At 36.4% G+C, this 27,962-nt stretch overlaps 2 protein-coding genes across 2 annotated transcripts in view; one reads left to right on the forward strand and one right to left on the reverse strand.

Moving 5' to 3' along the window:
* Positions 1 to 23,286, forward strand: part of KCNH5 (potassium voltage-gated channel subfamily H member 5) — a 276,403-nt gene extending 253,117 nt beyond the window's left edge. The window contains exon 11 of the mRNA XM_041759197.1: positions 22,166 to 23,286. Coding sequence (XP_041615131.1) covers positions 22,166 to 23,113 — 948 coding nt within the window. The 3' untranslated portion in view covers positions 23,114 to 23,286. The remainder of the gene's footprint in view (positions 1 to 22,165) is intronic.
* LOC121493379 (lymphokine-activated killer T-cell-originated protein kinase-like) lies at positions 19,120 to 20,557 on the reverse strand. Its single transcript, XM_041759194.1, is given in 2 exon segments — positions 19,120 to 19,744; positions 19,747 to 20,557. Coding segments are annotated over 2 exon segments (969 nt in total). The 5' UTR covers positions 20,528 to 20,557; the 3' UTR covers positions 19,120 to 19,556.
* Positions 23,287 to 27,962: the final 4,676 nt, after the last annotated feature.

Raw genomic sequence — 27,962 nt, forward strand, 5'->3', positions numbered from 1 at the left:
AGAGTGGGCGTAGGTCTAGAAGGGTAAATAGGGTAGTCCAAAATTAGTTTGAGTAGAGCAGCAAGAAGATAAAATATTAGTTCAAGTGGCTGTGAAGTAAAAGAAAGGGGGTGAGTTTTGTGAAGTTTTTTCCCTCCCGCACCAGTATGGGAGAGATGAGCTAAAAGCTGAGGTAAAAAGTCAGTAGATAAGAAGTCAAAGCTATTGGAGAATATAATTGATGGAGAAAAGTCCTGCAGGATTCAGGTGACAGATAAAGTGAAGGGGTTGGCTTTAAACAGAAGGAAAAACATTTCATCTTCTCAGACTGGAAAGGAGAAGCATAGTTGTTTTGAATCTGTAGGTGATGAGGGGCCCAGAAGGGAAAGTCAAGAAATTGAGAGATCTGATCACTTTGTCTCAATTTTCCTAATAAAAAAGGCATGATCATCTGCTTAGGGTGGGAGGGTTGGAATGTGGGTGAATTGTGAGGAGAGTTATATTTCTCTGAAATGGTCACTGGGACCGGGGCAGGGCAGGTAGAAGGAGGAATTGACCAAGACAAGAAATGTCCACTGAAATCCCAGTTGATGTTGGAGATCCCGAACTATCACTCATGACTGAGGGATTTTTTTCATTTAGTTATGGATGCACAGCAGCCTCAAGAGGATCATTTTATTTACCTCCCCTTCTTTTGGGTGCTCTTTTTAAAAAAAAGTATATTTGCAACATACTTAAACCCATAATAACAGTGGCTTTCTTAGAATTATTTAATAAAATTTAGTTAAAATTTCTACAAGTATTATAATTAGCATTTTCATGCTTGGTACAACACATTTTTCCTGAAGGTTAAAGCAAGTGTCACATAGGCAGATAAATAGTTGAGATTTAAATTTTAGTAAAAAACTGTACCACATTTATATACTTACATTTCATGTGGAAACCTTCTATTTGCTAAATCCACATAGCTCATAACAAATTAATATTATGTTTCAAAAGGAAGAGAATGAATTGGATTATTGCAATGACATTTTCTCTTCATTTCTTTTGTTTTTTTTTTCCCCATCAGTATGATTAGTGTTTTTTAAATGGCCAATTATATTTTCAGAGTTCTAAAAATTGTATTTTTTACAAATAAATTCGATGGAAAAATGATATTGTTAGAAAAGAGTGTCACATGCTATAGCTACACCTCCCCCTCCCCCCAGTCTATACTGATTGTTTGTAACATAGTGAACTATGTTATTTATATTTATATATATTTATATTTATATTTATATTTATATTTATATTTATATTTATAAATATGTTACTGAAGTACCACCCAATTGGAATTGTGACTTCGCACCTTTACTCTACCAGCTTTTGACGTGTGTCCTTGTGTGGGGGGGATGAAGTCTGCCTCCAGGTAAAGACAGATTTTAATTTACATAATGTCATAATGTTCTCCTAGTAAAAATGAAGATTTCTGTGAGTCTATTATGTTCTCAGATTCATTTAACAAATAAACACTCACATATTATTCTTGATTAGGTGTGGAAACAGGTTTCTTGATTCTGTTAATATTAAAAAAGAAATAACAATGTGGAGAAATTTCTTTCCATACAGTGAAGAATAACAAAAGGAAAATAAAGAGATGGGATGTGTCATGTAAATTGATTACTATGCCATTGATTATACTAATTGATCCGTGGTGGACGTTACTGCTGTAAAGTTATTGATTTTGCCTCTCTTGCACCATTTTTCCCATAACCATTAAAGGCGCTAGGATGATTCTACAGGAATCACTAATTCTAAGGCAGTGCTTGAAATTAAATTACTGTACTCTAGCAGCTATTTTATTTTGGCTTTAGTAAAATAAGGATCAGACAAAAATACTTTATCCATGTTTCTTGTTCTTGCATACGATCCATTAAATCCAAAAAGTATATTTTCATTTCATACTATAAACCTAAATGCTAAGAATAACTATGTATTCTTGCAAAGTCTGAAAAGAAAGAATAAAGACTTGGTTTGCATGTAAAGTGAAGATTATTTTAACTTACTCTTTGACTTCAATTCAATAAAATGATTTTTATTAGGGAAAGAGTAGAAATAATGGCTACTGTCATGGAACTCATAGTCTTGAGGAAGAACAGAAAATTTAAAGGTGAATTAAAAATTACCTTTCTAAATTAATCTTCCATCTCTTAGTCCAAGGGATCTTTGACTCCAAGAATATAGAATAATTCCAGGTTCTTTAAATCCACCATTATCTTAGTCTTCTGCGCGTCTCTACCACCTGTGTCTCTCTGCTCACAATTCCTTCCAGGCTTTATTTCTTTGGTCAATTCCTACTCATGATTTAAGATCCTGCTCAAAGTTTTGTGAAGTTTTTGCAAATCTCCACACCATGCAATGTTTGTGGCTTCATGCAATGAACTATCATTAGACATTTCTTCCTCTCAAGATTCATCCTATTTATCCTACATCTTCTAGTGCTACAGCTCTTTTATCTGATGTGATATGACCAGAAATATTAATAGCTAACACTGATCAAGAAAATTCATATGGTAGGCTAGGCATTCTTCAAAGTTCTTTAGATACAGCAATGTATTTATTGCCAACAACAGCCATATAAGGAGAGTACTATTACTATCCCCATTTACAAATGAAGTAAAAGAGGCACAAAAAGGTTAAATAACTTGACTAGAATCACATAGCTAATGAATATAGGACCACAATTTAAACCTAGTAAATATGGCACTTACACTTTTACCAAAGCATTGCATGTAGCTAAGTAATTAGTAGTTTAATAAAAACTTTTTGTTAGATATTTTAACTTAAAGCCTTAACAAAATATACCTTCAATTACCAATGTTTTGAAACATTATTTATCTTTGTTATGTTGAGGCACCTGGGTGGCTCAGTGGTTGAGCATCTGCCTTTGGCTCAGGTCCTGATCCCAAGGTCCTGAGACTGAGTTCGGCATCAGGCTTCCCCTGCAGGGAGCCTGCTTCTCCCTCTGCCTATGCCTCTCTCTCTGTATCTCTCATGAAAAAATAAATATAATCTTTAAAAAAGTCTTTGTTATATAAACCATACGATAATGCAGGCTCTGAGATTTTCAATTTTGGTTTCTTTAAGTGAAGCAAGAGACTCTACTGATAAACATATATATAACTGACTATTAATGAGCATACAATTCAACTGATGGATATAAAGGTTTATAGGTTGGCCAGCCTAGGGCATCTCCTGTGCTGTGGGTATCAGCCAATGTGTTTTACAGAGAATGGAAAGTGATGGGTAAACTAGTCCTGTTGATTAAGTGGAGGTAATTTAAAGAACTCTTAGTTGTTGAGTTTTTTTCAAATATTTTATTTAAATTCAGTTTGCCAAACTATAGTATAACACCTAGTGCTCATCCCATCAAGTGCCCTCCTTAGTGCCTGTCGCCCAGTTACTCCATCCCCCCACCCACCTCCCCTTCTGCAACCCTTTGTTTGTTTCCCAGAGTTAAGAGTCTTTCATGGTTTGTCTTCCTTTGTAATTTTTCCCATTGTGTGCATTCCTCAGCCTCTGCATTTACATATTGTGTTGAAATTACCTGTTTACATATCCTTGGTTTTTTTTGTGGAACAGTAATGAGCAAGCTTATTTTATTACCATTATATCCTCAACACCTACTAGCCGGTCCTGCATGTAATAAAGGCTCCTAAAAACCTTTGATGAATTATAATAGACCAAATTGTCTCACTGCATTGTTGTAACATGCTAACGAGAGGGTCTGTTCCTAACACACTGAGAATCCTTGGGGATGGGACAAGCTCTTATTTATTATGTAAATATAAAATTTCAACTGAAATATAACTCATTTATAGAAAAGTGTATAAACCATTAGATTACTGCTTGATGGATTTTTACAAACTGAATACATCCCTGTAACCAGCACCTAGCCAGAGGAACAGAATAGGAACCATGTCAGAAGCCCATTTCCTGCTCCACTGATTTACAACATCCCCCTCCCAAGATTTAACTACTGTTCTAACTTTCAATAGATTAGGTTTACTTCTTTGGGGGGATATTTATTATTTATTTATGTATTTTTAATGAGCTCTGTGCCCAATGTGGGGCTCAAAATCATGAACCTGAGATCAAGAGTTGCATGCTCTACTGACAGAGTTAGCCAGAGGCCCCTCTTTTTTTTTTTTTTTTTTTGATTTTTAGAATTATATAAATAGAATTATACGGTATGTACTCATTTGCATCTGGCTTCTTTCACTTACTGTTATTTTGTAGGGGTCATTCATGTTGTCCATAGCTGGGGCTCATTAACATTCATTGTAGAGTTTTCTACTGAGTGAATATACTTTAACTTATCCATTCTGCTCTTGATACACATTTGGGTTTCCAGTTAGGGCCATTATGGTTGGTCTGGCTACCAACATCCTTATACATGTCTTTATTTATGCTTATACAATTTTTTTTTGTAGGGAATGTATACCTAGGAGTAAAATTTCTTAGTCTAGAGTATGTTTATCTTAATCTTTAGTAGATACTCATCAAACAGTTTTCCAGATGGTTGTATTAATTTGTATACCCACCAGCAGTTTAGGAGAATTCAATTTTGCTACATTCTCATTAACACTTGTTCTTTTCCTTTTTAGCCATTCTGGTGAGTATGTAAGGGTAATACATTATGGTTTTAAATTGCACTCCCTTAATGTCTAATTAAGATGAGCACTTTTCCATACATTTAATAGCCATTAATATAATTTTTTTTGTAAAGTGCTAGTTTTTCTATTAGAGTTGTCTGTTCTTAATGATTTGTAACAATTGGAATAGAATAGAGATGGTCTAAAGATGCAGGACAAAGTCACTTGCATGTCTAATTTTGCTTGTATGAAAAGTTGAAAGATCTAAGTGGTGAATGAAAGAAGAGAGATTTCCGCACCAGAATCTGGTTATTTTACAAACAGCAAATACTTAGAGACTGTATTCTCAGTTCATCTAGGTGAACATGCGCTATACTTATCCTACTCATTAGATTCAACATAAGCAATTGATGTTTATTTTACATGGAATGGCTGTATCATTCTGGTAAAATAGATAACCATTTACTTTAAATAGATCTTTGAGCACACTTGATGTTAAGAGGGGCTAAATGGCTTGGCCAAGTTTATACAGGTAGTCATTGTCAGAGATAGTATCTACACCCTTGTCTTCTGATTCCTAAGAGATGTTTTAAAAAAATTTTTCTTGCCACACAGTTCTGATTTAGAAACAAGAGATAAACCATAGAATAAATGGAAAATGGACCTAGAAACCAGGAAAAGTGAGTTCTGAGTCCACCTTTCAATGGCTGGTTGTATATCTAAGTGCCTAATCTTTTTGACTTCTCTGAGTTTCAGTTTTCTGATTGCCCCAAATGAAGAAATACCAAAGAATTATTACATTTCAAGTAGATTTGATTACAGCTGTAAAGATCAAAACAGTAATATATCATCTAGACTAGATATACATTTCTAAATATTTCTAGAAGATAATACTCCAGTAAAGAAAACTGTTTACCTACCTAGTCTATATTTCCCAACAGTGAAGAACTTTTGTGTGTGATATTAAGAGCTGCATTATTGTTTCAGATATCAAATGCAAATGCAAAAATGAACACACTTAGATAAATGAGCATACTTAGATAAATATACTAGAATTGGTTTTCCTAACAAAGCTGCAGAAATTTTCTTTCATTATGAACACATATCTTTGAAGGTATTACAACTAACTGCCCTACCTCAGTAATTATTCTGTCTGAGAGACAGCAATTATCTTACAAGGCAAAAGCTAAAGCCACATATTAGATGTGTTCCTAGAGACAAAGGAATAGTATCAAATGAGATCTAGTAGGGTAATACAGTTGAAAGTGCATTATAAACTGTGAAACAAAATTATAAATAGCATCGGGAATGTCAGCATGTAATAGTAGAGAGAACACAGAAGTTGGCAATAGGAAATAGATTTCAGTCCCAGCTCGGTCATTTACTAGCTAAGTGAGCTTAGGCAAGTCACATAACTTCTCTGACCCTCATCTGTTGAATAGGGATAGTAATAATTGTCCTGCTTGATTTATAAAGTTTCTTCAGGGAGAAATTAGGTAACATAAGCTGAAGTGCATCATCAAATGTATTGCATTTGCCAAATGTTAAATAATGTTATTTTCTACTTACATGCTGAAGGCTCTTCTCTTGTACCATATTCATACGTAAACATCCCCTTCTGTGTGTTCAACTGCCAGCCTAGAGTCATGCCTTTGGTCATCCACCATCATTAAAGTGATTCAACCTCCTTTATCATATGATTGCTTTCTCCCCAGGGCTTGATGTTTTAGACCCTCTGCACCTCTCTGAAATCTAGGTCAAGAATTCTCAAGTCAGTGTAGCCTACTCTTTGAGTCCACTGGACTTGGGTTGGAAACCTTGCTTTGTCATTCATTAGCTATGTAGACTTGGGAGGATCTTTAAATCGCTGTAAGCCTCAGTTTTTTTCAGTTTTAAAATGGATTATTATGAAAATTAAATAAGCACGTAATCCATGAAAAATACTACAATTCACCTAATCCTGGTATTTTTATTGCAAAGATTCTGAAATGATAACATTGGGAAACAATCGCTTCTGTGACCAGAATAAATATATTCTCAAAGACAGTGTGATCTAATGATTCATTTAAGACTTAGGCAATACAGAGGTGCCTGGGTGGCTCAAAGTCAGGTTCAACATCTGACTTTGGCTGAGGTCATGATCTCAGTGTCCTGGGATCAAGGTACATGTCAGGCTCCTACCCAGCAGGGAGTCTGGTTTGGTTTCTTTAAGTGAAGCAAGAGACTCTACTGATAAACATATATATAACTGACTATTAATGAGCATACAACTCAACTGATGGATGCAAAGGTTTATAGGTTGGCCAGCCTAGGGCATATTAATATTATTATTAATAATCTGCCCCTCTCTCTGCTTGCACATGTATGTGCTTTCTCTCTCTCTCTCTCTCTCTCTCTCAAATAAATAAAGTATTAAAAAGACTCAGGCAACACAGAGGGCTGAGCAAAGCATAATGATGATAATTTTTCTTTATCCAGTTTTGTTCCTTTGAGCTTGAGTGTGCTAAAAATTCTATGGTAAGAACTTAGAAATAAAACAATTTTATTCTTCTGAGTATTCTCCTGAATTTTCAAATGCTAACAAATAGATAGTAGTTGCAATGCTACTTGGACATTAATTTAAATTGATATGAGTAGTAGGGCTCTTGCCACTGCTTACTCCAAAATATGTGGCATTGACTTAGGAAGGGAAATAGGTAAGGAAATTTGTATTTGAGACTTGGAAAGATGAAGACAAATATTTTTCAGTGACAGAACATTTGGTAAAGTTGCTATTTGTGGTTGCCTTTCAGTGTTGTAGCTCTTTTGGAAGAGATTAGAAAACAACATTAACAGTTGAGTGGGGGTTGTGACTGGTTACTTTTAGTAAGGCAGGAGAAGAAAGGTGATCCCAGGCAAAGGTTGGCTGGCTTATAAGCAACTATGGAAAGGAATTGAGAATGGGAAGAAGTAGAAATAAGATTCAAAAGTCATTTACAAAAAGGTCCATTAAGACTCAATTTTATAGCAAAGATCAGATAATGGATGTGACATCTTACAAAGGTTGATGCGTTCAGTGTAGCGGCCATTATGGCCAGGGTCGGGAAGGGGAGAAAGAGAGAGAGAGAGAGAGAGAGAGAGAGACAGGACCAAGAAAACAAAGCATTAGATCAGGCTTGAGAATTATACTTCAGAAATAACTTTTTATGAGACTGCAGGCACATGGAATTGACTGTAAACAGGTCAGAAACTTATTAAAATTTTTGGAAGATGTATATTGCCAAAGAAACCACAAGCATGGTCTTAAAAAAAATCTTACTATGTGAGCCTATACCACACCTTAGGCCCCCAAAATTTCACAGGCAGGAAGGAGCTAAGGAAGCTTTTCAATCCTGAAATAGGACAAACTCTCCAATCCCTGTATCAGGTTTGCCTATAGAATATGGACAAAGAGGGCAGCCCGGGTGGTTCCGTGGTTTAGCACTGCCTTCAGCCCAGGGTATGATTCTGGAGACCCAGGATCGAGTCCTGCGTCCGGCTCCCTGCATGGAGCTTGCTTCTCCCTCTGCCTGTGTCTTTGCCTCTCTCTCTCTCTCTCTCTCTCTCTCTCTGTGTGTGTGTGTGTGTGTCTCCCATGAATAAATAAATAAAATCTAAAAAAAAAAAAAAGAATATGGACAAAGAACCACCTCCGGAAGAAGGTGGCTTCTGGTCAGAAGCCACAGAGGACACTGGATGGGAGAGCTTATTCCAGGTAGCTTATCCCACACAGCAGGCTGGGAGACTAATAAAGGAGTTTACCCCACTGCCAGGGCTGAGCGGCCTTATAACACCTGCCTGGCAGACTGCATCACTGCTGTGGACCAGTGACTGGGGAGTCTTTGAGCCATATTCCCTGTCCCCTTTTAATGGGATAGTTTAGTCAGCCTGTTTCCTGCCCCACCTTTGTCTGTCATGCATGTGTGTGTATGCATGCATATCTATGTGTGTGCATGTTTATGGCTGGTGGGGTGTGTGTGGATAAATCACCTTTCTAGTTTATAGGCCACTCCATTCCCAGCTTCCCCATCTCAGAAAGTGCCATTACCATTTATCCTTGGGCTTAGACTAAAGAGAGGCTTTTAAAAAAATTTCTCTTTTTCTCTCAAATTGTTCATCCGCTTGTCTGCAGACCTGTCAGTTTTACTGGCAAACTGAATCCAGAATCTGATCACCTCTCACCACGTCCATTCCTACCTCCCAGTTCTAAGTCATCCTGATGTCTCACCTGGATTACTCCAAGAGCCTTCTAATTGGTACCCTTCTATCCTCCTCACTTTCCAGATTATCTTCCCCAAAGAAACCTGAGCAATCATCTCAATGTGAGGTCATGTGAATCCTCTCCCATGACTTCCCTCAGACCTAAAACTCAAAGTCCCTGCCCTCCCACTTTTCCAAGTTCTTTTCCCTTTGTCCTCTCTACTACTCTACTCTCTTGGGATCCCCCTCTCCCTGTGGCAGTCTGCATGATCCAGGTTTTCATTTCATCACTATCTCTGCTCAGATAGCCCTGCCTCAAAGAGACCCAACGGCTCTTTATTTTTCTTTGTAGCTCATACTGCCACCTGACATTCTATGGAATATTAAGGGAGTTTTATTTTGTTTATGGACATATACCTAACTCCAAAACACAGCCTGGAACATGATGAGTGTTTGACAAATACTCATAATGTGAATGAATATCTTGTTTGCTGCCACATACCGCCATCAACAAGTGTTACAAAGCAAGTGCTATTAGGGTGTAGGATAGAATGGACCCAGTTCTTCCTGGGGCAGCAAGTGAAAGCCTCCTAGTGGAGCTAGCTTCACACATGCTCAACCTGTGCCATACGGGGCTTTGCACTTAAAGGGATCTGTTCTTGGTTTATTTATTTATTTATTTTAAAGATTTTATCTATTCATGAAAGACACACAGAGAGAGGCAGAGACACAGGCAGAGGGAGAAGCGGGCTCCCCACAGGAAGCACGATGTGGGACTCGATTCTGGGACTCTGGGATCACACCCTGAGCCAAAGGCAGATGCTCAACTACTGAGCCACCCAGGCGTCCCTGTTCTCATTTTAATGCTCTGCTGTTGGTATCTCGAAATTCTTAATAATTTTGAACAAGAAGACTTGCATCCTTTTAATTGTGATATAATTCACACACCATACAATTCATCATTTTAAAGTATATAATTTAGTGCTTTTTAGTATGTCCACAATGTTGTGCAACCATCACCACTATCAATTTCAGGACCTTTCCATCTCCCCCAAAAGAAACCCAATACCCGTTAGTAGTCATTCTCCATTTCCCACTTGCCCCCATAGCTATACATATATATCTAAATTTGCCTATTTTGGACATTTCATATAGGTGAAATCAAATATATGTGACCTCTTGTGTCAGGCTTCTTTTGCTTCCTATGTTTTCAAGGTTCGTCCATTCTGTAGCATGTATAAGTACTCCATTCCTTTTTCTGGCTCAAGACTATTCCTTGGTATCCATATAGACCACAGTTTGTTTGCTGATTCACCAGGTACTGGATCTTTGGGTTGTTTCTACTTTTTGGCTCTCATGAATAATACGTTCATGTGACTGTATGTTTTCATTTTTCTTGGGTATCTACCTAGGTGTGGGATTGCTGGGTCATATTGTTACTCTATGTTTAATTTTCTGAGAAACTGCCAAGCTGTTTCTCCAGAGGCTACACCATTTTATATCGTTCCAGCAATGTATGGGGGCACCAGTTTCTCTACACCCTCCCAACGCTTATTTTCTGTTTTTAATAGCATGTTATTTTTCAATGCCAGCCATCCTAGAGGATTTGTAGTATATTACATTTGGTTTTGCATTTCCTTAATGACTAAAGATGTTGAGTATCTTTTCATGTGCCTATTGTACATTTGTATATCTTCTTTAAAGAAATGTCTATTCAGATCCTTTGAGGGGCACCTGGGTGGCTCAGTCAGTTAAGCTTTGGGTCCCAGGATCGAGCCCCACATGGGGCTCCCAGCTCAGCGGGAAGCCTACTTCTCCCTCTCTGTCTGCTACTCCCCTTGCTTGTGCGCACTCTCTCTCTCTCTGTCAAATAAATGAATAAAATCTTTTTTAAAAAACCCCTTAAACCCTTTGATTGTTTTTTTATTTGTTTTTCTTTTGTCTCTTAATTGTTGAGTCATAATACTTCGTTATATATTCTGGATATTATAATCATATAAAATATATAATTTGCAAATACTTTCTCCCATTTTATGGGTTGTCATTTTACTTTCTTGAGAGTGTCCTTTGAAGCAAAAGAATTTTGAATTTTGATGAAGCCCAGCTTGTTTATTTAATTATTTTTGGTGGTTTGAGATTTAGGTGGCTAAGAAAACTTTCCCTAAATCAAGACACCCAGATTTATGCTGCTGTCTCCTTCTAAGAAGTTTATAGCTTTCAGTTCTTACATTTAGGTCTTTGATCCATTTTGAATTAACTTTTGTATATGGTGTGAGGCTGATGTCTGTATTCATTTTTCATTTGTGGATATGTGGTTGAATCAGCACCATTTGTTGAAAAGATTAATCTTTCCTCATTGAATTACCTTGGTATCCTTGTCAAAAAGCAACTGAGCATAGATGCATGGGTTTAGTTTTGGACACTTACTTCTATTGAATTGATGTGTATGTCTGTTCTTATAGCATACCTCAGTGTCTTGATTATGGTAGATTTGTAATGAGTTTTAAAACTGCAAAGTGTAAGTCCTCCAGTTACATTCTTATTTCTTGGTATTATTTTGGCTATTTTGGGTCCCTTGCATTTCCATCCAAATTTTAGGGTCAGCTTGTCAATTTCTGAAAAATTGGCAATTAGAATTTTAATAGGAATTAAATTGAATCTGCATGTCAATTTTAGGAATATTGTTATTCCAATCCATAAACATGAAATGTCTTTCTATTTATTTAAGTTTTTAATTTATTTCAACAATGTTTTGTAATTATTGTGTCTTGCACATTTGTTATTTTTTTCTAAGTATTTTATTCCTTGATGTTATTGTCAATGAAATTATTTTCCTAATTTCATTTTCAGGTGGTTCCTAGCTAGTATATAGAAATACTACTAATTTTATATTTTTTTTGTGTGTGTGTGTCATGCATCCTTCTGTACTCCTTTCTTACCTATAATACTGTAAGTGTGTGTATTTCTCAGGAATTTTTATATACATAACCATGTCATCTCCAAATGGAGATAGTTTTAATTCTTCTTTTCCTTCTGGATGTCTTTTATTTCACTCTCTTAACAATTTCCCTGGCTCTGAATTTTTGTGTTGTATCGAGCCCTACAAATTATGTAGCTGGTCCTACTTCATAAAGGAGAACACAGCTGAGCTGAGTATTAAAGGATAAGTAGGAGTTCCCCAGCCTGTGAGGGGGAGGAGAGAGAACGCTATTTGCAGTATCACAGGTAGATTGTGGATCTCAAAGTGATTGAGTGTAGCAGGTATGTGGAGGGCAAATGAGGAGTGAAGGAAACAGTTTGGAGAGGCAGTAGGGATGGTGACTTATTAAAGCACTTCAATTTTATTCTGTGATTTTTTTTTGCCTGGGATGCTATCATATTTGATACACAATAGCAAAAAATGGAATGAAGGGAAATGGGGCTAGAAATTGGGGCAGGGAGAGCAATTCCTGGATTACATATTTGAGACAATGAATCTAAATCTTGCTGGTTTTACCTTGGAATAGCCATTTACTTGGTTTTGAAGACTTTTTCTTTCTTCTTTCATTATTTTTCTTAAATGAAAGGACCTTTAGGAATAGAAACAGAAACACTGAGCAACTATTTCAGAGTTAAGGTAACACCAGTAATGGGGTTTACAATATATGTTTTGTTGCTATGAAAAATATATTTTCATATTTATGATAGCCCCATTAATTGAAATTAATGACCTTCTATATGGTAAAGAAAAATGAGGACTAGAAGATTTCATTAGTAAATTCATTAATAGAATTAGTAACTCTAGGATGTGTTGTATTTGCAAATTACTAACTACCCTTATCCATATTAGGCATTACCTGACATATTAACAAAGTCAAAGATATTCCTTTTCTCCCTTCCCCCCTTCCTCCCTTCTTTTCTTTTTCCTATCCACTCATCTCCCTTTCCTTTTTCATTTTTACATTTATCAATTAGTTAATTCCTCAAAATTTATTTAGGACCTAAGAGGCTGAACTAGATCTGTAACACATTCCTTGTCCAAAGTAAAGCAAGGCAGCCATATTCCAAAATAGAGTGTGACGTGTCATTTATACCCTTCCTTCAACATTTAAATTTATTGAATGACCATCTGTCACAGCTGCCATCACTGAGGCCTTCATTAAGATGAGCTTATAGCCTCTGTTACATACATGAATGGTGTTTAATAAATACTGCGTTGTTGTGTTAGTTTAGCCTGGAATGGATTGAAAGAACTAGAGTGAGAATTAGTGACTAAGTTTCCAGAACCAAAGAACCAAAGAACAAAACCCACTAGATCCCATAAGGGTCAGACGAACTGCTGCTTCTATCTGCTCACATATAGTTATAAATTCCTAGTCAATTCCCTAGATTCATGGATCTGGAAAGTGATGGGCCATTTAGGGGAAGCTCCCCTATCTTCCTTCAAATTATATAACACTAAATCCATGTTATTAAACAAATGATTCTAACTCTTTTTTTTTCCTTGCCTTTATTGGATTTCAAAGTTCAGTACACATTCAAATTATTCAGTTTTGATATCACTTTTATGATCAAATGTCCTACTTTTGAAATGGAAAGCTCAGTTGGCCATGTTCCCTGTTAAGTTTAAGAAGCTTTTATCATTTAAATAAATTAAACCTTCCAGCATGGGCTCTGCAGAACATAATGAAGCAAAGCTTAAATGAAATAAACCTCTTTGCTGGTAGAAACAGTACAGGCTATTGTGCATTCTGCCAATGAATGTGTGTCTGGAATCATAGCCTGATTCATGATTTTTCTTTTTTTGATTTTGTCCTTAATTTCTGTGGTGTTCATCGGCAATTTGATTTGCCATTGGGCAAAAGATAGAGGCAGAGTACATCAAGGGCAAGGGTTTTAGGTTATTAATACTGAGAAAACCCCCAAATACTGGAGTTTTAAAAGCTGATTTATTGTCATGTTGAGAATTATGGATACATAGTTTTTTCTTTAACATTGTTTAATTCACATGTCATTCTAAGAGCACTCAGATCCTTTCACATTTTCTAAAATAATTTCTTTGGAGGAATTAACTTTTTTTTCTAGAGAAAAAAATCATTTCTATGTGATGTTTGTATAAAATCAATCTATATAACTTATGCATTTATTTGGCAAGAAATGTTTTACTTTCTGTATGACACATTGCCCATGTAGGAATTAGCTCAATTATGAAAATGCTTATTGTTTGCAGATTCTTTCTTTCAATTGCCAAAGACTAGTGGCAAAATTTTTAAAAATCAAAATAAAAACATCCCCTTTTTCAAAATGAGAGAGGGAGACAAACCATAAGAGACTCTTAATCATAGGAAACAAACTGAGGGTTGGGGGGGGAATGGAGTAACTGAGTGATGGACATTAAGAAGGGCACAGGATGTAATGAGCACTGGCTATTATATAAGACTGATGAATCACTGACCTCTACTTCTGAAACTAATAATACACTACACGTTAATTAATTGAATTTAAATTAAAAAAAATAAAGACCAAAAAAAAAAAAAAAGCCACACAAACAAAAAAATGCTCTTTTAAAAGGGCTTAACTAAATAAAATTTATCCATCTTCCCATTCTGTTATTAAGTTGAATCATTTTATTACATGCATAATTAAAAAGTAAAAAGCACTTCTTAAAAAGAAGGATTCAGCAGAATATATTTGAGAATGTTCATGCTTGTAATGGTAATGTAGAATAATTACCATGCTATTTTTATGATGAAATGTAGTCTCCTTAGTAATAAAAATACATTGTTATTTAAATTTGGAGTTTAGGGTCATAAAGTTATCTTTAAAACGGTGAGAACTTATATAGAGGGCCTATTACATTTAATGTTTTTGGAAAACAGTGAGTTACTTTCATTAGGCACCCCTGCTGTTTTATTTTCTTGGTCTATAATGCATTCTTTATAACTTAAGACAGAACAAAAAGCTGTCATACTTCACATATATGACATGGTTCAGCTGGTAGTCATACCTCAGTAGATTAGTCTTAAACCTTGTAAACATGTTAAAATCATCTCTTCATTTTTTATTTCTTTGTTTTTAATTTCAGTGCTTATTACCTTGCATTAAGAAAGTGTGACATTGTCACCACCTGGAAAATAAGTCCTTAATGGATGTTATTGCATCCTTACAATGGAATCGAAGATAGGTTCTCATTCAAGTTTTTAAAAATTGATTTGTGGGTCAAAGGTTTAAACATGATTATATTTAGCCAGCATTTGTTAACTATCTACTTGTGTCCAGCAGTGGGCTAGGTGAAGGTGCCAGGAGGTAGATGAGGTAGTAGTGTTTGCCTCCAAATGCAGGTAGTGTTTGCCTCCAAATGCAGAAATAAGAGTAGACATTAATGATCAGTTACAATAATACAGATAACATTGATTTGTAGTTTAGTGAGTGAAGAATAGTTTTAAAAAAGTAGCAAATCTTCCTGTTTGTAGTATTTTCTATTCCTAGACGTATCACAAACTTTGCTGAATATATGAAGAGGTTACTGAATTAACTAATAACATTTACTTATTAAGGACTTTCAGTGTAACACTGTTGTAGAGACTAAAGATAAAGCATGTAACAAATGAAACAAAAATCTCTGCTGCCATAAACAAATGAATCTAGGTAGTAGTGGGATGAAGAATGGTTTTAGAACCCAGGGAAAATTATACCTTTTGACCCACCCCACCCCCTATTTTTGGTAAAGGTAATATATTTAATATAAGTAGAAGCAAGTTAGAAGAAAACACAAGAGCTGCCTTGAAGAGAGCAAGAAGCTACAAAATGGCGGCTTGTGTTTTAAAGGGATATAGAGTAAAGCAAGCCTACTGGCTTTGCTTTTAAGAATGAGGGGAGCTTAGAGGCTGGCTCCCCCAACACCCTCCCCAGCTATCAATTATTCAGCAAGCACAAAGCTGTGGTCCTTTCTTCAATTCACTGCTTTCAAGGATGGTTCTCCATGGCAAATGTTCTATGAAGGGTTATCTGTTGGATGTGAAACTGCTGTATCACTCCCTATTTTACCCAACTCAACTATCCACATCTTTGTGGGGCCCAGGAGGAAGTGTCAAAATTCCCTTACAGAGCTGCAGTAGAGTGTAATGGTGACAACTGTTTGCAATCTGACTTCTTGGATTTATCCTGGCCACTTACTCCATGGTGGCCTGAGGCAAACCACTTAAATTCTCTGTACCTCAGTTTGTTCTTCTGTAACATGAGAATGATAGGACATCTATATCAAGGAGTAGTTATGACAATTAAATGAGATAATACATATGTGGAAGTGACCCTTTGCTGTATGCAAAATTTTAATAAGTATTTTTCAATAAGTTATATTTTCCGTTCTACAGCCAAAATAAGTAAAATAAATTACATCTCACTCATTAAACTCCATCTAACCCAGTAATTTTGTAAAAGTTACCTCTGGCTTAGAAGCCTGGTTATGGTAAGTAGTTGATCAATCCAAGTATTACTGTTTTCCTTTTGGCTCTAGCTCAAATTCTGTAGCTTGAATAAGAAATTTCTTCATGATCCTCTCTTCCCAGCCCTCCCTCTTTACCTGCTTCTGCTTTCACTGGGCTTATGATTGCCTTTGGGCCTGTTGCTATGGGAAGGGAGGTCTACTTCACACCCAGGGCTTGTCTGTGAGATCTGGAGGGCCTGTAGTCACTCCTCAAAATGTTGGCCTTCAAGCTGGCTACATCTAACTACTGGGCACTATTTATTGTGTGGCATATATAATGGTCTGAAATGACCTGCTAGCAGGTATCCTACAGAGTGTGATAAATTCTCCTACCTCATGGTGAACCTTTGCCTCATCTGGCTTCTATGGGGCTGATGTCGCAATTGTCTACCTTCCGTAGCTCCTGGGCCCATGGGAATCCTAGCCATGTCTATCCAGGCACACAAGAAGTGCTAGTAGAAACAAAGAGGAGAACCTTTCCCTTCTAAAGAGGGTGTATGCTCTTTCAGCATGCTTTGTTGACTCCAGAAAGTAAACAGCATGGATCCTGCCGCTCTGCAAACTCCAGATAAGTCAGGGCCTGTCTCAATGTTCCCAAGTGCCTCTAAAGCTCCAGAGGCTATGTCTAGTATCACCTCATCTTCTGTCCCGCTAGAGTGGGGAGATGGAAGGAAAGGAACAATGTGCAGCACTTAGGATTCTAAGATCCCAAACCTCTATTCTTTCTCTTTCTCAATTCCTTTTATATCTTCATGGTGGCAAAATATGCTAACCCAGTTCTATCTTATTCATCCCCTGATGCAGACTGGCAGCCTGGCTCTGTGACCAGATTCCCTTTGTACTAGGTAGTTTGGCATTTGGAGTCTCTGTTCTCAACTTGATAGTAGCAGTCCAGACACCTTTGTTTGTTCTTGGTTTGTGGGGAGGGGCCAGATGGTGGTTAGGGAAGCTGCAAAAGGCTTATTTTATTGATGTTTTACATGGACTTCAATCATTAAGCAATCTAAACTTGCTAAGCACCTAATAATTGTAAGCAATCATTAGCCATTGTATTGAAATTATAAAACATAAAGCTCTAGCCTAAGATACTAACAAAATCTCAGTTCCAGGGACACCAAATATTTTATTGTAATTTCTAAAAACTGTGAACTTCACACAGCAGTGCACATGGACACTACAGAGATAGTAATATTTTTGTCTATTTTATGCCAGTAGTGTTGCCAAATTTAGCAAACAAGAATACAGGACATGCAGTTACATTTAAATTTCAAGTAAGCAACAAATATGCTTTAAAGTATAAATATGTCCCATTCAGATAAATAATGTCTGATGTTTCTGTATAAGTAGTATGTCTGAAATATTGCATGGATGTCCTGCATTTTATCTAACATTCTTATCTGCCAATCACCTGCCTTCCATCATTGAGAGTTTGAAATAGATAATTTTATTGCAAATCTAAAGGCGACTCTCAGTTACTACATTGCACCAAGGCTAAGGAACTACATTTAGAAAAACAAACAGAAATGTCAGAATTGAGTAGAAAGGAGGACATGGCCAGTCATTTGTCCCCTAATGTCAGTTCCTAAAACAGAATTAAGTACCTTTTCAATGAAAATGGATGGAATAGGAATATGATATCTGTGTTTTCCAGGTTTGGATCTGTCTCATCCAAAAAGAGTGTTAATATCTTGAAGTCTCAGCATAAGCTCTGTTTACTTAGGACGGCATGAGGAACATGTCAACCCTTTGAAAAACTTCTAATTAAACTGCTAAAGCTTTGATGTCAGACTTTCAGATTAGTATTACATCATTTAAAAAGATCCAATTTCATGTGCCACTAGAAAGGGAAAAATATGCTGGTCTTTATAGACAGTTATCGAATTTAGAGAATATTTATTTTAAAATACAAATCATTACCACTTGATAAGCTGTATTTAGGGCATCAATTTCAATTTAGAGATTGCTCTTAAAGAATTGCTATTCCCTGACTTTTTTGTTAACAGTGACCATAACTAGTATTGGTTTCTAGTAATAAATCGCTGTTTGTATGTTACTCTGGAAGATGTTGAATCTTTAGGAGGTGATGGAAATGGTTTCAAATAGAAAGTGTTTTATGAGCGTTCAATGGAAAGAACCAACATATTTTGAGTGTCTTTTATATGCCATATACTTCACATATATCTCCAATCTAACCAGTAAGTTAATGAGAGAAGGTGATGAGTTAAGTAATTTTTCTAGCCTCAGAAACTTGTCTGGTTCTGAGAGCACTGTATCTAATACAACTCTCTTCTGAATTTTCCTTACAGTCTTCACCTGCAGTTATTTCGTTCTTCAGAGGGAGTCTGAGCAAAAAAATCTCACACTCATTAAATTCACTTCTAACTCTGATAATATTAGTGGTAATTTCTTACAAAAGTGAACACATTTACTTCTCTTGATGGAGTTTTAAGTTCTTCCCAGTATTATTTTCAAAAGACATTTTAAGTGGAATTTATGCATACTTACTTGTGGTTACCTATCTATGTATTTAATTCTTTTTTTTTTTGTAACTGAAGTCTCCTTTATATCATCCTACTAGGATTTTATTTTTATGCCAGAACTACAAAATGCTTAAGATATAGATTACTAAATAAAAATATTTCAAAACAGAAAATACATCTAATAAAGCGAAAGCCAAAGACCTGGGGAGAATGGAGAGAGCAAGATAAGCCTTAACCAGAAACATCTAAATACCCAGGAAGCTAGTCTTGTGAGCCATATTCTCTCAGCTTCTGGTGACCATATTTAATAATAAGCACATCAGCCAAAAAAGGCCAGGAAAAATTTAAATGGCTTAAAAGATAAGCAAACGTAGACTTCTTTTTGTACAGCACAAAGTGCTAATTTCAATAGATCCATTAAAATAATATTTGAGAAACAGTAAAAGTGATGGTCACTCGATCCAAATTAATGTTAGGCATAGAGTTTATAGCATTGTATTACTGCTAGTGTTTTATACATATATATAAACGTTCAAATACATAAGTAGCTAGTTTCCTGAACTTAATAGAAAACCTATAATCTCAAATGCTTATCATCAGAAGCATATTAACAAATACAACTGTTTAAATGTTAACTAGGCGCTGTGGTCCTAAAGTGGGTCACTTCCAAAAAGTCTAATAATTACAGCTTATCATAGTAACTCTATAGTGTATTAGAGTAAACAGAACAGTTCTATACATGAGCCACACGTAAAGGCAGTAGTCATGAATATGTGGGGATCACTGGACATCTATTTCCAAAGCTTCCACGATGTGTGCAGCAGAAGGACGATCTTTAGGATCTTCGTTAGTGCATACAGAGAAAAGTTCAATTACTTTCTGGTACGTTTCATCCAGTTCTTCCATATTAACAGGTGGCCTCGTCCCCAAAGCTGCATAGTATGCTTCATCATCAAAGTCGCTTTCATAAAAGTTTTATCTTCATCATCATCATCATCTGGAAGATTAATGTGTGGAATAGACAAAGTCATCATTTCCCACAGAGTCAGGCCAAAGGCAAATATGTCTGCCTTGTCAGTAATAATGCCATTCTCTTCCAAAGCTTCCTTGGGTTTCCAAGGCTCGGTGCCAATGTAACAGGCCTCAGGATCAGTCACAGTCATATTTTCATCGAGTGGCAGAGAGACTCCTACATCACAGATTTTAATTGTTTCAAAGTCACCTTTAATTACAACATTTGAAGACTTTATGTCTCCATGAAGCAGTTTCTTTTCTTGGTGTAGATACTTTAACCCTCTTGCCATGTTCAAAGCAACTTTTAAAATTATGGCTGCTGGAAAAGGATCTTGGCTGTCTTTATTTCATTCTTCTATTAAGTCATTTAGAGACTTTTCACCTCCATATTCCATAGCAAGACATAGACTACCATCACTGGCTTCAGTGAAGGCACGATAACCTACAATGTTTGGGTGATGGAGGTTTTTCAAAATCTTAGCTTCATCTATTAATCTCTTTTGATACATACTTTGGTAATGATCATTACATTTAGGGTTAATCTTTTTCACAGCCCAAGGAGAATGAGACAAACCTCTTGGAGATCTTTTCATAAGGTACACATTTACCCCAGTACCAAAGCCAAGCTTCTGCATAAATGGAGAGGCAGGAATATTTATACATGGAGTTGAACATAATGCAGATTTCTTTTTTTCCGATAATTTGCTTGGTGTCTTGAAATTATTGATTTCTTCCATTGTAATAAACACTGTTAACAGTCTTTGCGACCGGACCCTCCCCCATGTATTTAATTCTATAGTTAAAATATACTCCCCAAATACAAAACAAAAAACAAAAACTAATTCAAAGGATACCTGCACCCCTGTTAGTCGCAACATTATTTTCAATAGTCAAATTGTGGAAGCAACCCGAGGGTCCATCGGTAGAAAAATGGATAAAGACAGTGTGGTGTAAATAATACAATGAAATATTATTCAGCCATAAAAAAGAACATCTTGCTATTTACAACAACATCAATGGACCTAGCAGATATAATGCTAAGTGAAATAAGTTGCTCTGAGAAAGACAAATATCATATTATTTCACTCATATGGAATTTAAGAAACAAAACAAATGAATAAAGGAAAAAAAGGAGAGAGACAGAGAGACAAACCAAGAAACAGACATAACTATAGAGAACAAACTCATGGTGACAGAGAGGAGGATGGGTTAAATAGCAGATGGGGATTAAGGAGTGCATTTGTGATGAGCACCGTTTGATGGATGGAAGTGTTGGATCACTATATTGCACACCTGAAACTAAAAGAAAATTGTATGTTAACAACACTGGAATTAAAAAACTTAATTAAAAAAGCCTCTGGAAATACGCACAGAAAACTATTAACAACACTTAGTTCTGAGGCAACAAATTGAAGTCTGAATGGGAGAAACAGTTATTTTACACTGAAATTGTTTATAAGATTTCAAAGGGTGACAAGAGCCTGTATATAGATTGCAAAAATGGTAAGAGAAAAACAAATACTAACAATAATAAACAATTTTAAAGAATATTGACATTTGAAGAGCCCAATCTCCCACCCTATCATAGTATTACTTGGACAGCATCCTTACTTCTGTTTGGCTATTTGAATGATGTGAAGTTCATGAGTTTTCAAGACAATATATTCAATGAATAGATAGCAGTTTGAAATGAAGTCTATATTGAGATGACATTTGCCTCTCAGGAACTTTTACTTACAGATCTTAGTTCTGCCCTCTGGAGCCGCATAAATAAGTATAAATCTCTCCTCGCACCCAGGACAGCTGCTGTGTTGTTAGTAGACCGTCTAATGTTTTGGTACTTCTGCAGCCTTGAACCCATAATTTGACCCCTAAGCGGAGGAAGTTATTAAAAATGGCATTGGCTATATTCGTATATATACGTTTTGCATGTGCAAACGTAGCGATGCAAAATGTAGCGATGTGTTACGAGGAAATTTAATGTATTTCCTCACACATGTATGCATACACACATATGTGCACATTATATGCGTAATATACTGACCTGCATATTTATATATCTTCTATTAAATGGGAACATAAACTGGGAAGCAAGGACCTCTCTTCAGTTGTCTCTCCGTTACGTTCCCCCTTCCCTACCCAAGGGGCTAGGACGAAGTTAAGCTAAGCAAGCTCAGTCAGTGCTCCTAGGGTGAGTTTTCAGTAGGTTGCATCTGTTAAGGGGCGGGGCTATATTGTCCCTTCAGAAAGGACCTGACCCAGTTCCAGGGTTTCCTCAACAGTAGCACAGCGCCTGCCCAGCATCCTGTCACACAATGACAAGTCCCTCTATCGTTATGATCATGCTCTGAACATCTCTCTCTCCCCCTCCACAGATCATTTTCCGAAAAATCAGTGACGTGAAGAAAGAGGAAGAGGAGCGCCTCAGGCAGAAGAACGAGGTCACCCTCAGCATCCCCGTGGACCACCCGGTGCGGAAGCTCTTCCAGAAGTTCAAGCAGCAGAAGGAGCTGCGCAACCAGGGGTCCACGCAGAGCGAGCCCGAGCGCACCCAGCTCCAGGTCGAGAGCCGCTCCCTGCAGAACGGAGCCTCCATCACGGGCACCAGCGTGGTCACCGTGTCGCAGATCACACCCATCCAGACATCCCTGGCCTACGTGAAAACCAGCGAGGCCCTCAAGCAGAACAACCGCGATGCCATGGAGCTCAAGCCCAACGGCGGGGCGGACCCCAAATGTCTCAAAGTCAACAGCCCGATAAGGATGAAGAATGGCAATGGGAGGGGGTGGCTGCGACTCAAGAATAACATGGGGGCCCATGAGGAGAAAAAGGAAGACTGGAATAACGTCACGAAAGCGGAGTCCCTGGGGCTATTGTCAGAGGACCCCAAGGGCAGCGACTCCGAGAACAGCGTTACCAAAAACCCGCTAAGGAAAACGGATTCTTGCGACAGCGGGATTACAAAAAGTGACCTTCGTTTGGATAAGGCCGGAGAGGCCCGAAGTCCGCTAGAGCACAGCCCGATTCAGGCGGATGCCAAGCACCCCTTTTACCCCATCCCAGAGCAGGCCTTACAAACCACACTGCAGGAAGTCAAGCACGAACTCAAAGAGGACATCCAGCTGCTAAGCTGCAGGATGACTGCCCTGGAAAAGCAGGTGGCAGAAATTTTAAAAATACTCTCGGAAAAAAGCGTGCCCCAGACCTCTTCTCCCAAATCCCAAATGCCACTCCAAGTACCTCCCCAGATACCGTGTCAGGATATTTTTAGTGTTTCAAGGCCGGAGTCACCTGAATCTGACAAAGATGAAATCCACTTTTAATATATATATATATATATATACATATATATTTGTTAATATATTAAAAACAGTATATACATCTATATACATATGTGTATATACAGTATATACATATATATATTTTCAATCGCTTTCAATATGATGAACATAATATGGATTTTGATATGTAAATATTGCATGTCCAGCTGGATTCTGGCCTGCCAAAGAAGATGACTATTTAAAACATAGATATTGCTTGTATATTATGCAGTTGACTGCATGCACACTTTACATTTATTTATAATCTCTATTCTAATATAAAAAAAAAGGTATGAATTTTGTTAACCAAGGCGATGTAATATTTGAAGAATCAGGGTCCAACCTGCCAATGTTGCCATGACAAATTTGATCTCAGGCTGAGTCTATCGAGTTGTCATTTTCTCACTGTTCTGTTAAGTTAAAATTATAGATTAATGCCAAGGGAGAGTTCAACCTTTTAGACTGTTGGCACCATTTTATAATCTCTTTTCATAGGATATTTTTCTGTAACTTAGTGTTAGGTTATTTTCCCCAACCGGCAGTGTTTGCTCCATCTAAATGATTGTTTTGTTACCTAAATCAGATAGCAGTGTGGGATATTGAGAACGTATTGCTATGAGTTTTGTGCATGAATTGCATTTTTGCTCAACTATACCTCTCCTTTTTCAACACTATACTTAGATAGTAATCATTAACTCTTATGTAAGGAAATCCCTACTCCCTCCGTCTTGGAGAACAGCTGCCATCTTATAAGCTGATTTTATCAACCCCATAAATATGAAACTATTAATATAGTATATATTATTATAGAAAAACTGCACCACAGGGTAAAAGGGCCTTTTAACAATTCACGTTAGTGATGCTGGTTTTCCAATTGTGATGAGTGTTCTAAATTTGTGTTTCTAAAACCCATCCAAAGGCAAAGTTGAAAGGCTCTTGGCAAAGAAACAAACAAAACACATTCAAGTAATTTTATCAAAATTTTAACTCTAACAATATAAAATAAAGAATGTACACAGACAAGTTTTTGCAGCGTATCTGTAATTTAGGATGAAACACAGGTACAGAATTGTTCACACATGATTCTCAATGTTTATAGGGATCACACACAAAACATGGTTAGAAAAAACTCTAAGACGTAGATATTAAGTTGCTGAGTTCAGAAACTGCTTTTCTATCATTTTATTCTGGTTACAATTTTCTAAAGCTTTTTGCACACAGTTCTACTGCAGGACTTCTGCTGAGTTGATACAATAGACTACTGTGGCTCAGGCAGATCCATTTATTGAAAGGGGGGTACTAAAGACTGAATTTCAGAGTCTTTTGAGTCATAAATCCTCTTCTTAGAAAGTGCCTATTATCAACTAAAAAACAAAAGTCACAAACAGTTGTGTATAGCTAGTCCCTTAAATGGTGTGTATTGAGAATAAAATACATGTTCATTTCTAAGAACTAAGAAAAATTTCTTTGTTTTGACTAAAGTCTATTTTATGCAGTTGATCAAAGAGGCATACTTTTACACTGGTGCATGAATGACATTCAATTGTGGGAACAGGGAAGCTACTGTTTGCATCAAGTTGAAAATATATTCCAGTCATTTGTACATTATCAGACCATCTGTACATATGCGTTAACAACATACACACAAGATGACAGCAAAATCAAAGGAGATATTTTGACCTACTGTTGCCATTTTTAAGAGCTTTTCTAACTGTCTCCCAGCATCCCCAAACAGAGCCACCAGAACTGAAAGACAAGTCATCATAATCAGACTGGAGAAATGCAGAACAAAGTAATTTATAAAAACAATTGATAATTTAGAAGTTCTATTAGAGCTTCTTAACATGCCCACAAGATGTGCCTCTTTAATCCAGCAGTCTCAGAACAGGTGTTACGTGCCATGGCTTCCATTTCCTCTCTTGTGCTCACAACTTCCATTACTCAGCATGGAAGTTTTCAGGGGAACACATCTCCATTCTATGCTATGACATCTACCTGCCACAGGCACAAGAAAATGAGGTAATCACACTATAAGGAATCAGCCTCAAAATCGAGACTTAAATTGCTTTCATGATGAGGATGGTACTTTTTTTATTGACCTCTGACATTTATTGAATTTCAGGGTATTTTTCTATTTAACCATGTGTGAGACAAGCTTGGTTAAGCTTTTAAAAGTGAATGAATGGTAAAAAAAAATAATCGGCATACAGAAATGGTCAAACTTTAGCCACATGCTTCAAAAATAACCACGGATGTAAAGTTATATCTGAATGACTAAAACAGCAGGGCAATTTGAAGTTGCAACCCACGCCTTTGCTTATTAGTGGTGCAAATATTTGCTGTGTTCTGCCATTGACTCAATTGGCGTACAATATTATTGTTCAAATACATAGGGCAAGAAACATGGTTTTGAACTCCTCCAGGTTGTCTCAAAGGGGGAAAATGGATCAATTGCTTGTTTATGGTGCAGTTACCACAGTATTCTTTTCCAGTCACCTGTGCTCCTATGTGCATGACACGACGAGGTGCTGAATGCACTCTGCTGTTTTCAGCAGAAATGCATGTGTTCAGCCAACACTGTATATAGGTAGTCTTTTAGGTTCCCAGATTCCGCAATTCTTGCCAGTTGAACTTACTCAGATTTGAATGAAGGGTGAACACTTGCTTTAGTACGTGCAATAATGATATAGTCTTGTTCTGTGTTGCCTCAGCCAGCACATAGACAGTAGATTCTCTTTTGGGGGACCAGACGACTGCATGTTTTATTCTTACACTATATAGATGCTTTTGGTGCATCCAGAATAAAATTTTTATTATTATATTTCTGAACAACGTACTAATAGGAGTAAATAGATATGTATTTAAAATCCAAACATTTTCCAAAGCAATTTACATACCTTCAATATTTTTCTATGATAATAATAGAAGATCAGATGCTGTACCCTAGACAGGTGGTTGTAACGTAATAGGAAAAGTCAAACAATAACAGAAATGTGAGCTGTGCTTCATAATGACAAGTTTTACCAGTCTGTATTAGGATATTATTGCACTAAATATGATCTAGTAGATAGAAGAGCTTATGATAAAGAGGAAATAGGCACACAAAAGGCAGATGACAATACCAAAGTTACTCATGTCCCACCACAATGACATAAATAGTACTTAGAATGGTTTGGGCATAGATGTTGAATAGAGACATATACTTCATTGTTGAAATGGAAAATGATTTTTTATGACACTGGGTCTCATCTCCCTTGTACAAATGTCCTAAGTACTCAGTTAAAAAAGATGTATGTAGATCAGAGCAAGAGAATTAGAAAATATGGGATTTTAAACTACTTTTAAATCTAGATGACTATATACCCCTGGAGTTCCCAGCATGTTAATAGGAATATTAATATGACCACTAACAAAAATGCCGTTTTGAAAATTAATCTTAATGCAGCCCAAATGCAAATCGCAGTTTCCTTTAAATTTAAGGAGATTTTGTTCTCCTGAGATCTGGCCCATTTGCTGTTCTATCTTAAATTACTAAATTCTTTTAGAAAACTTAAAACAAAATTAGCCTTCGGAGCGGTGACTTTTTAAAGTGTGCAGTGGCTGGTACTAGTGAAATTATGTGTCACATTCCTAATGAATTCTACTACCTTGTATAATTTTTATCTTTTAAGCTATTTTATGTCTCTTTTCCAAAATTTTATGTAGGTTATGAGAAAATTTATCTAGAATGTACATATCATACATGGATAACTTTAAAATATGAATATTTTGTAATTATGTGAATGTTGTGTTTTAATATTTTGTTACATATAAGAATATTTCTCTTGTGGTCCTGATGGAAAGGGAGAGAAGAAAGAACAATCTTTTGGAAAACATCTTAGGATTAGTATCTGAGCTCCATCTTGGATTCTGAATCTAGCTTTGCCACAATTACATTGTAACTCTGGGCAAATTAACTGTTCTTTGGTGTGTCTGGGCTTCAATTTCCCCACCAATAAATAATAAATTTAAGATAAGAACTGTTCCATTCTTATATCAAGATGATGTTAGGTCAGTGGGTAATCATCTTTCTTTCAAATGAAAATCACATTAAGATAAATTATTAATTTTTTCTTTCATTGAAGAGCTGCTGAGATGTACTCTCTATTTTTCTAGGGTTTAGAGGAGATTTCTCTGGTCAGAGGTTGGTGGGAAAGGCACTGATGGCTAAATAATTATTAGTCACTGACATGTGAGCAAAAGGAAGTTGGGAATTTAGAACTACTAATTAAATAAACATGGAAAGACTGAAGGTCTTTTGAGATAAGAGAGAAAGAGAAAAAGACATGTAAATATTATGATTTTTGCTTATTTTATTTAATCATACTGCTCAGCAGAAATTCTCAATCTTGTGAGAAAGTTAAAAAAAATCGTGTGTACTCAAGGTACAGAGTAGTTCATCTTTCAAATTTTTGTATAAAAATAATCATGACTTATGATATATGGCTCCACTGGGCAGATGCTCTTATAACATAATTCTTAATTGTGAAAGAATCTTTTCCGATGGCAAATTGATTTTTCAATATGTATCTTGAACTAGGAAAAAAGGTCAAAAAAGGAAAACCATTTGAATTAAATTAAAAAACCATTGATGTTATTGTGTCCTAAATTAGAGTGTTCTAATTTAAAAAGTTATAATTATATGATTGGTAATATTGATAGCTCTAGGAAGCCACTTAATAATGTGTAAACATTTTATTTTTGAAAATGAGATCCATTTTGTTAGTATTTGTTCATTTTGCAAAGAGAGTCTTGTATCCTAAAAAATACACTCACATCTGCAGTCCCTTTGTGTAAAGAGCATAACAAGAGC

This window comes from Vulpes lagopus, chromosome 6 (assembly GCF_018345385.1).
Source record: "Vulpes lagopus strain Blue_001 chromosome 6, ASM1834538v1, whole genome shotgun sequence".
In the NCBI taxonomy this organism is placed as follows: Eukaryota; Metazoa; Chordata; class Mammalia; order Carnivora; family Canidae; genus Vulpes; species Vulpes lagopus.